The sequence below is a fragment of the Orycteropus afer genome, unplaced genomic scaffold (genome assembly GCF_000298275.1).
Source record: "Orycteropus afer afer isolate SDZICR_OR568_19922 unplaced genomic scaffold, OryAfe1.0 scaffold00762, whole genome shotgun sequence".
NCBI lineage: Eukaryota > Metazoa > Chordata > Mammalia > Tubulidentata > Orycteropodidae > Orycteropus > Orycteropus afer.
The window spans coordinates 943,695-954,995 of NW_006922349.1; the positions used below are offsets into that span (position 1 = coordinate 943,695).

The following is an 11,301-nucleotide window of genomic DNA, read 5'->3' on the forward strand; positions in this document are numbered from 1 at the left end:
CGCTATGAGTCGGAAACGACTCGACGGCACTTAACAACAACAACAACAACATGTCCATCTGGCAATGAATAAGAAAGACAGGAAGACTGAAGAATTGGATGCTTTTGAGTTATGATGTTAGCGAAGAATACTGAAATTACCATGGACTGCTAAAAGAATTAATAAATTTGTCCTGGAAGAAGTGCAGCCAGAATGCTGCTTGGAACTGAGACTGGCCAGACTTCATCTCACCTACTTTGGTCGTGTTGTGAGCAAGACCATTCTCTGGAGAAGGATATCATGCTTGGTAAACTGGAGGGTCAACCAAAAAGAGGTGGATTGACACAGTGACTACAACAATGGGCTCAGGTACAGCAGGGATCTTGAGGCTGGCACAGAACTGGGTAGTGTTTCATTCTGTTGTACATAGAGGCACTATGAGTTGGAGATGACTTGACGGCATCTAACAACATGTCCATCTGAAATATTTATTAATTCATTTGTGTTCTTGCTTTCTTTCTCTCCCACAGGGCTGCGAGCTTTATAGAAGCTGGATTTCAGCTGTTTTATTTGCAAGATGTTCCCAAATCCCAGCACAGGGTTGTGCACCCTGCAGGCACTGAACAAATGCCTATGAAATTGCAATAGAATAGAGGTAGTCTATCATATCATTGGGAGCTCTGGTAGCATAGTGGCTAAAAGCACTTGACTGCTAACCAGAAGGCTGGCGGTTCAAACCCACCAGCCACTCCTCAGAAGGAAGGTTGGGCAATCCTACTTCCGTAGTGATACTGCCTCGGAAACCCAAGGAGGGGTCGCTATGAGTCGGGGCTGACTCGATGGCAAACAACAACAACAACAACAACAATCATATCATTGCTCAAATTTTTGCAATGTTTGTCCATTTTCATAATCTAATTCTCACAACATATGAGTCAGTTTCCTTTCAAGTAATAATACTTTTCTGTGCATCTCATGTTCTTGGTTTCCTCTGAACTATTGGATCGTTCCTGGAAGACAGGAAGTTAATATTTCATGACTATGTTATCTAAATCCAATGTGTCAGGTTATTATTAATTATCTAATACTTTAGTTCATCTTTTCCCTGGTTTATGAAGCACAACTTTATAATTGTCACAGATTTAATAATTTTACCAGTTTGGTTCATTTTCATTTTTTTAATAATAGTCATTCCTTGACATTTTTTCATAAGCCTAGTTAATTATTGAAGATAACAAAAAGAACATTTCTAGGATAAAAATTAAATACCAATCATTGAACTTTCTGTTCTACATATTTTTTAGTGCTTAATTTTTTGTGCTAAAAATTAATGGCACTAGTATATTGTTAAGAAGTCCCAGTTGGCACAACTGTTGACCACTCAGATGATTGATAGACAAAAGGCTGCACATTCAAACCAACAGCTGCTCCATGGAAGATTAGATCAGCTAAACTGCTCCCATAAAGGTTACAGTCTACGAAACTCTATGGGATAGTTTTATTCTATCATATAGGGTCACTATAAGCCAGAATTAACTTTTGAAGGCACACAACAACTGGATGTTGTTACCCTTCTTAATCTTCTGAGGTGGGAATTATTATAACTATTTTGCAAATAGTAGTTCTTTGGGAGCTGTAAGTTCTTTGCTTAAATAAGTTACTTTACTTAAGGTGAAAGAACTAGGTATTCAACTTAGGTTTGTCTCATATAAAAACTGGTATATCTTTTATTTTGAAGTCCTTAGTCAGAGACCCCCCAAAAAAGATATGATGATCAGGGTCTCACTTTTTAGAGTCTATATTGTTTGCTGATGAGAGCTGAAAGACCGGCTTTTGGGATAATTGCCACTGAATATGACACTATTAACATCACCAAACAATGCAAAATAATTAATTCCATATTCTATTGGGGGATTACATATTTAAGGATAAAGCTGTGTGTTCAACTTATCATTGCAATTATTTTACAGTCACTCCTAAGCAAAGGACTGAAAGAACTATTATGAAGGAACCCAATGTTGTAAGAACATTGTGAGGGAGTTCACTGGGTGTGTTGTGATTTCAGAATCCAAAGATGAATTCCAAGGGGTAGAAACTTCCAAATTCTCCTTTACTGTAAACAATTCAGCCTTGTAAATGAAAGACTGTATTTTATTATTGTAAGATGAAACAGCTATGTGTTTTATGTCCCAATAATTCTTTAACAACTAATAATGTTTGCTTTATCTGAATAAACAAGAGTAGAGCCTTTCTCCAAACTACTTTACAAAATTCTACTCACAATTATATCTTAACTCCAATACCAAATGCAGCAAGAATGACCAACACAAGTACACCAAAGGACTTTATCCTTTTAGGCTTCTCCAAATGGCCCCAGCTGGAAAAAGTTCTCTTCTGGATTGTGGCTATCTTCTACATCATGACTGTCTTTGGCAATATGACAATCATTATGCTCTCTTGTATTGACCCTCATCTCTACACCCCTATGTATTTCTTTCTCAGCAATCTCTCCTTCTTGGAGCTCTGCTTTACCACAACCTCAGTGCCTCAGATGTTGTCAAATTTGTGGGGGCAAGAGAAGACCATAACTTACACAGGTTGTGTCATCCAACTGTTCATGTTCCTTGGTGTTGGTGTGACAGAAGGTGTCTTGCTGGTGGTGATGGCATTTGACCGCTATGTTGCTGTCTGCCAGCCACTGCACTACACCATCATCATGAACCGTCCACTCTGTTGGAAGCTTGCCCTTATGGCCTGGATCTCTGGCCTGATGGAATCGCTGATCCAATCTCCTATTACACTTCAGCTGTCCTTCTGTGCCCACCATCGTGTGGATGACATTCTCTGTGAGGTGCCTGCTCTCATACGTCTGGCATGTGGAGACACTACCTTAAATGAGTGGCCAATGACCATCTCAGCCATCCTGTTCACTATCCTGCCTGTGGCTTTGATCTTAACTTCTTATAGCTATATAGCTCAAGCCATATGGAAAATCAAATCAGAAGAAGGGAGGCAAAAAGCCATTGTCACCTGCTCCTCCCATCTTTTGGTTGTCTTCATGTTTTACGGGACAGTGGCAATGGCTTACACAGATCCTAAAAGCAAATTTGCTTCTGAATATGGTAGATTCTTCACCTTCTTCTACACTGTGGTCACACCATTATTGAACCCTCTCATCTATACCCTGAGGAACAAAGAGGTAAAAGAGGCTCTGCAAAGATTGCTGAAGAAGAGTATCAGGCAATGGAAAATGTAGCTAACCAATATTTTGAACAGAAAATCATGATTTTCACCAGTACTTCATTAAAATGTACAAAGAGAGATTGTGTATAAAAGGTGGTTAAAAGTGTGTAGGTTTTGTTCAAAGAAAATAATTGAGGACTTATTTTTTCCCTATATTTTACATGTCTTCTTGCTAAAGATGTGTGAAAATTAATATATTTTTTTTGTTGCCATATGATAAATCTTCAAGAATATACTTGGCTTGGTAGAAATGATAGCTACATAATTAAATTATGAGAAACCTAAATTATTCCTAAAGCAACATAAATACCAGGAACTTAGCATTAAAGAAGTAGCTAACTGTTAAATTATAATATTTTTATTAAGTTTTAAAATTAAAAAGAGAGAGAGAGAAAGAGAAGTGGTTATCATAGATTCTTTTACACAAGCATTAATGGAGGGAAATTTTCCTGAAGTTTCCCAAAGAGCTTCTTAGATATGGAAGTCTTTCTTTTTTCATTTGTTATGATAATAAGACCTTGAGTACAAAGAAGAGTTCTGCTTGTTTTTTCCGTGTTTGTATGTTTATATGCAGTGCAGTGAATTTCTTGATATGGTCCTTCTAGCAGTCATCCTCCATTTTGTGATGTATTGTAAATCCTATTCTGTATTCCTGCTTAGGGAGGGATGTATCTTGTGTCCCACCTTGCTGGATGGTGTAACTCAAGTCACCACCCTTAGCTCCTATGAGGTTACATATAGGAATGTTCTGGGGAAGTCTGCTCTCTTGATCTGGTTCTGCATTTGCTTTGTTATCATCTCAGCCTTGGACTTGAGACAACAGCCGCCATCTGAACTGCCAATATGGGTGCACCAAACCATGCAACCATGTGTATTAGGGGAATCCTCCAGACTTACCCACACACCTGGGGCTTGCCAGCCTACCAGCCCCAGCCTCCACCACCACCACGTGAGCAGTTTCCTTGGGAGTTTGTGAATTCTGTGAGATGTTACAGAAAAATATGGAACCCTACAACAGGAGAGAGATTATTGAGGGGAAAAGGAGGAGTTGATGTCAGAGATGATGGAGTGGCATGGCAGTTTTGAAAAGTTGTACATTTGGAACATCTTAACCTGTGCCTCATAGGGACTGGCCTTATGCTGATGTTTCTGTAAGAAATTATTCAAGCAGTATGTGTGTGTGTATGTTTGTGTGTTGTATTCTTTGTTTGGAATATTCATAAGATGTAGCCACCACCAATATGAGCTAATTCAGATGTACCTGAATCTAGAAGAAGCTTGAACACTTTTATTCCATGAAACAGAAACATGTTCATATTAATCCAAATTCAATTTAATCTTCATGTGATAATATCCAACAAATTTTATCAAATCTATTTTCCTACCTATATGGTTTACCTTAAGTTTAAATAAAATAAGTATAAGAAAAGCTAAGTACCTCATGGTTCTATAAGTATTTCTGTATTCCTTTTGTTATTATACAGTAGAAACACAACTCTACCTAAATAAAAGTCACGATTTTTCAAGTGGAACTCAGTTGTTAAGGGTACACCCTTAACAGCAATTCAGCAAGGCATTTCAGAAAACAAAACCCCATTTGGAAATTTTCACTAAGGTTTACTACAGTTTTTTTAGACTCCTGTTCTGTGAGAAACCCCAATGATATCACATACTTACAAGAAATTATAAGGGACACTTATTGTCTGATTAACACTGACACTCATAGGGTTGACAGATGTCATGACCAAGAGTTTCTTAATGTAGAAGTCTTAAAGTAATCCTGATAGAAAAATGTATGGATACCAAGTACCTTGGTGTTGACAGAAAAAGTAATATTCTTCATATGAGACAGAGGTAATGTTTGAATGTATGCATTAATCAACATTAGTAAGAACATTCTGAGATAATTACAGCAGGTAAGCAATGCCTTAACATGCAAGGCAGGTTTATTTCCTGCACATACAAAGTGTGGCTACTCTGAGGCTGCTATCTTATACTTGTAGGTATGGCATCCAAGCTGCTCTGTCCTTCGGCCATGTCCCTTTCCACATGTCAGGAGAAGACAAGGTTGGAGAACCAATTCTTGATAACTAAAGTTTTCTTACTGCAATTACACACTGTACTTTCCCCCATATGACATGGGTCAAAGCAAATCAGATGAGCATCTCTAACTTCAATTGTTCAGAGGTCTGAAATCCTCTCATGTATTTCCAAAAGTGGAAGAGTACTGTCATCTAAATACAACTATAGATGTAGCAGTTATATGTCTGGAGCAAAAGAGAATGAAAGAAACCAAAGACTCAAAGAAGAAATTAGTCCATAGCACTAATATGCCACATGAACCACAGCTTCTTCTAACCTGAGACTAGGAGAACTAGATGGTGCCGATATAACACTACTGACTATTCTGACCAGGGTCACAATAGAAAGCCCCAGATAGAATGTTAGAAAAATGTTGAACAAAAGTCAAATTACTGAGAAAGTCAGACCCACTTGACCAATAGAAGGTAGAAGAACCCGAGACTATTGTCCTAGATACCCTTCGAACTTGGCACTGAAGCCAGTCCTGGAAGTCACCCTTTAGCCAAATATTAATTGACTTATAAAATAAGCAATAGTGCCATGAGTAATATGTTCCTTAAAAGACCAATTATATAGGACTAAATGCTCAACATTTACTCAAAATCAAGATGAGAAAGCAAGGAGGGGAAAGAAAATTAGGTTAATTTAAGTAGAACAAAGAGAATGAAAATGTTGACACATTGTGAAAATTATAAACAATGTCACAAAACAATTGGTATAAAAATTTTTAAAAGAGAACCTAATTTGCTGTGGAAAGTTTCTTCTAAAATACAATAAAACATATTTTTAAAAAGAGTAGAGAAACCGTGTTGTTGATGATAGGTGCCATTGAATTGGCTCCAACTCATAGTGACCCTATGTAAAAGAGAACAAAACACTGCCCAATCCTAGGCCAGCCTCACAATCCTTGGTCTACCTAAGCACATCATGGCTACCACTATGTCAATCCATTTTGTTGAGGGCCTTCCTTTTTTTGCCAACTCTCCACTTTACCAAGCATGATATGCTTCTCCAGGTACTGGTCCCTTCTGAAAACATGACCAAAGTAAGTGAGATGAAGTCTGGACACTCTTGCTTCCAAGGAGCATTCTGGCTGCACTTCTTCCAGGAAAGATTTGTCCATTCTTCTGGAATTCCATGCTACTTTCAGTATTCTATGCCAAAACCACAATTTAAAACTATCAACTCTTCTTCTGTCTTCCTTATTCATTGCTCAGCTTTCACATGCATATGAGGCTACTGAAAATACCATGGCTTGGGTTAGGTGCATCTTAGTCTTCAGAGACTTCTTTGGTCATCAGTACTCTGAGGTCTTTTGGAGCAGATTTGCCTAGTGCAATATGTCATCTGATTTCTTAACTGGTGCTACCATGAGTGCTGATTGTGGAACCAAGTAACATAATATGAAATCTATGACAACTTCAGTCTTTTCTCCATTTATCACGATGCTGCTTATTGGTCCAGTAGTGAGGATTTTCATTTTCTTTGTGTTGAAATGTAGTCCATACTGCAGAATATAGTCTTCAATCTTCACTAGTAAGTGCTTCAAGTCATCTTCACTTTCATCCAGCAAAGTTGTGTTGTCTGAATATCACAGGTTGTTAATGAGTCTTCCCTCAATCCTGATGCCACGTTCTTCATATAGTCCACCTTCTCAGATTATTTGCTTAACATACAGATTGAATAAGTATAGTGAGAGGATACAATCCTGACACAATCCCTTCCTCATTTTCAACTATGAAGTATCCCTCTTTTCTCTTCACATGACAGCCTAATGATCTATGCATAGTTTCCTCATGAGGACAGTTAAGTGGTCTGGAATTCCCATTTTTCTCAATGTTATCCATAACTTGTTATGATTCACATAATCAAATGCTTTTCCATACTCAAAAAACAAGTAAACATAATTCTGGTATTCTTTGTTTTCAGTCAAGATTCATCTGACACAGCAATGATAACCTTCATTCCACATCCACTTCTGAATCCATCTTGCACTTCTGGAAGTCCCCTGTCTATATGCTGCTGCAATCTTTTTTTTTTTTTTAATTATCTTCAACAAGATTTGACTTGTGTGTTATATAAATGTCATTGTTTGATAATTTCCACATTCTATTGGATTATCTCTCTTTGGAATGGGTACAAATATGGATCTCTTACAGTCAGTTGTCAAGGTAGCTGTCTTCCAAATTTTAAAATTTGGAAAAACAAAAAAAATCAAAAAACCAGTGGATATCTGAAAATAGTGTAATTCTTATCATAAGGACAAAATATAACGGGGGCCCAGCTGAAAATGTCTTCTGGAGATGGTAAGAGATGAATGGGTTATATTTTCTTTGCGAGGTTGAGGACTTAGTATGTGTTTCTTTCTCAAGCAGTTGTTATCAAAGTGTGTCATTGCAGAAGATTAGTACTCCAAGAAAGAGAGAATTGCAAGAAATGATGCTTGTTAGACTGGTTTCTCCACTGAAGTGGCAGATATGTTTGTTTGTATGTTTCCTGTTTCTCTGTTCATCTATTCATTATTTTCATTTTTTTCTCCCAATATCCAATTCAGTTTGTCATATTCTTTTTTTTTTTTATCATTTACTCCACACCTTTCTATTTTAAAGTATTTCCTTCTCATAGAATTCTTTAGTCCCTGCCACTACTGTGTAGCTGTGTTCATTGGCACTTTTCCCCTGTAGCCTCACTGCCATGTACATCCTAAGTCAGTCTTAATAAATACAAAGATCACATTAAGGGTCAGAATGGCATAACAGGTGCTGTTTTCATTATTATTTTAGACACAGGCTCACTGTACAATATGTCTCAGGTAGGTGCCTGAGGCACTTGACTGCTAACCAGAAGGCTGGCAGTTCAAACCCACCAGCCATTCTAGGAAGGAAGATGGGGCGATCTACTTCCATAGTGATACTGCCTCGGAAACCCAAGGAGAGGTTACTATGAGTCGGGTCCAACTCGATGGCACATAACAACAATAACAACTTTATGTAAATTACTCCTGCCTTTTCTTAATAAAATATTCACAATAGGCAAAATCAGCTGTATCTGAAAAAAAAGTATGTATATAAGTTTCTAAGCATATATATATGCTTATAAACAGATACAGATAAAACAACTCACCAACAACAATAGAATACACAATTTATAAAAGAATAGATGAACATCAACCAAGAGACGCTATATCCTACACCACAAAACAAATATGAGTAATAACATCTAGATCTAGATCCAAAAACCAAACTCACTGCCATCAAGTCAAATCTGACCCACAGTGACCCCTCCTTGGGTTTCTGAGGTGTTATCACTACAGAAGTAGATTGCCCAACCTTCCTTCCAATAAGTGGCTGGTGGGTTTAAACCACCAGCCTTCTAGTTAGCAGTCAAATGCCTTAGGCACTATATATCCTTGAAAATACAAGACTATAAACAGATATTGAGAAACCTTGCAAATCTGGGTAATAATATCAAGTCACATGTGAAAGTTAATGTTGTATGTCAACTTAGCTAGGCTATGATACTCAGTAGTTTAGCAGTTATGATGTAGTCATCTCCATGAAGAGATCTGATATAATCACCTCCAAGATGAGATGTCCTATTAGCAGGACATCAATCAGTTTAAAGGAAATTTCCTCAGGAGTATTGCTGGAAGTTTCTTGGCTTTCTATTGTATCTGGATCCTGCATCACTCTCATCATATCAGGTTCCTGGACTTGCCTATGTATCTTGGAATTGTTATCTTGGCAGCCTGTAAGCCAACAACCTGCCATTACATCAAGTGATCTTGAATTTGTCAGCCTCCAAAGCCAGAGCATGCTATATTACCTGCAGATATTGGGATCACCACCCCTGTGCAGCTGTGTGAGTCTAGAGGAACCTCCAGCTTGGCCTGTGACCCATGGATTTGGGGCTTTCCAACCTCTAAAACTATAAATATAAATTTACTTCTCTCTGTCTCTCTCTCTCTCTCTCTCAAACTTCACTGGTTTTGCTTCTCTAGAGAACCCAGCCAAAGACAATACCTATACAGAGAGAAATATCAAGCTGATCCATGAATTTCCTTTAAGAACACTAAATATTAGGCAAAAAGAGCAGTATGTGTCAAGGTTTCAGTGGAAATATTTTAAACTATAAAGTCATTTAAAGTACTAAGAAATAGAAGAAATTTCAAATATGTGGTCTTTAGGAAGTATAAGACCCATATATATTTCATAATAAAACTAGTTGAGGATAAATGTCAGTCTAACAAGTAATGAAGAGAGAAACTAAGCTATAAAAGTTTTATGATGGGAATAAGATCCATTTAATAAATAATATGAGGAAATATGACTAAATAAATTAATGTATGACTAAACATACATAGGAGCACTGGTAGCATAGTGGCTAAAGCACTTGACTGCTAACCAGAAGTCTGGTGGTTCAAACCCACCAGCCACTCCTCAGAGGAAGGTTGGGCAATCCTACTTCTGTAGTGATACTGCCTCGGAAACCCAAGGAGGGGTCGCTATGAGTCAGGGCCGACTCGACAGCACATAACAACAACAACAACCACAAACATATGGCATAAATATGACAAGCCATCGCAATGTGAAAATAATAATATAATGAATAACAACCAGAGGTCAATGAGAGAGATGTGGGAAGTATGAATGAGAACTACTTATCCCACCAATATTTAAAAGCCTTTATTTTCCTTTATGTCTCCATAAAACCACTATCTTTATTGGCAAGAAATTTATTCATGATATAAATCATATGAATAAGTTAATGAAGATATATCATGAAATAATATTTAAGAATAATCTAAAATGTTTAAGATGAATAATACAACTAAAATTGTTATTGCCCCACCAACCTCCCTATGGTCTCCCTAGACCACCTCTCTAAGTATCTTTGACTCCCTCCATCTCACTCTCTAGATTTCCAGGCATATAGAAGCTCCCTTTATTTGAGGACCACTTTAAGATCATTTTTGTTTAGAATACTGACAATTTTTACACCCCATTTGTGGTAGTTAAGTTTCTGTGTCAACTTGGCTGGGCCTGGTTGAGTAGCTAGGCAGCTGGATGTAGTATTCCCCATGATGAGACTGGTAATCAGCTCCATGGTGAAATCTACTGTGAGCAGCTGAGTAGCTGCCTTAAGGATGTGGTCTGCTTCCCTTATATAAGAAGAAGCCTTGGAGAATTGTTTCTAGCTTATGGCATGCTTGAACCCTGCATATAGCCATGTCACTGCTCAGCAGCCTGCCATTCTCTGCCAACCTTGGGACTTTCAATGGACTTGAATGAATGACCTCCCATGTGGTTTGTTAACATCAGGACTGTGCCTTTTTACTTGTCAACCTTGGGCTTGTCAGCCTCAGCAGCCAGTAGCTGCCTGAGTGAAGAGATGCCTCTAGCTTCAGTGGGCAGGGAGCAAGAGGCAGAGCTGAAGCCCAAGGCTGAGGGGATTTCACACAGCCCCCAGAACCTGGCACTTTGAACGCAGACTTCTAGCCTACCGAACTGTAAGAGAATAAACTCCTGTTTGTTAAGGCCATCCCATTTTAATATTTCTGTTAGAGTGGTACTAGGTAACCAGAACACCATTCCCGGATTTTCTTCCCATTAATTATTTTTATATATCTCCACAAAAACAATACCTTGTCTCAGAGAAGTCTTCTCACTCAAACTCTTCTCCCAAGACCTTTCTATTCCATTACTCTATTTTATGTTCTTTTGAGTGCTAGATCATTTTCCATGCGTTCATTTTAACCTTTACTTGTATACTTAGTGGGCTTTGTTGTTGTTGTTGTTGTTAATTTTTATTTTGTTTTGGATGAAAGTTTACAGAGCAATTTCATTTTCCATACAGCAGTTCATACACATTTTGTCTCATTATATTGACTGCAATTTCCCACAACATAATAACTCTCTTTCCACTTCCTCCCCATAATTATCTCTTCCCTATGTCCTTCTCTTCCATGTACTCTGCCCCACAAGCCATCTCCTTATA

At 37.9% G+C, this 11,301-nt stretch overlaps 1 protein-coding gene across 1 annotated transcript; it reads left to right on the forward strand.

The window, feature by feature from the left end:
• Nucleotides 1-2,296: 2,296 nt before the first annotated feature.
• On the forward strand, nt 2,297-8,553 carry LOC103211603 (olfactory receptor 15-like; the record flags this gene model as incomplete). The annotated part of the gene is made up of 2 exons (XM_007957583.2): nt 2,297-3,212; nt 8,528-8,553. Coding segments are annotated over exons 1-2 (942 nt in total), but the record flags the coding sequence as incomplete, so codon positions are not given.
• Nucleotides 8,554-11,301: the final 2,748 nt, after the last annotated feature.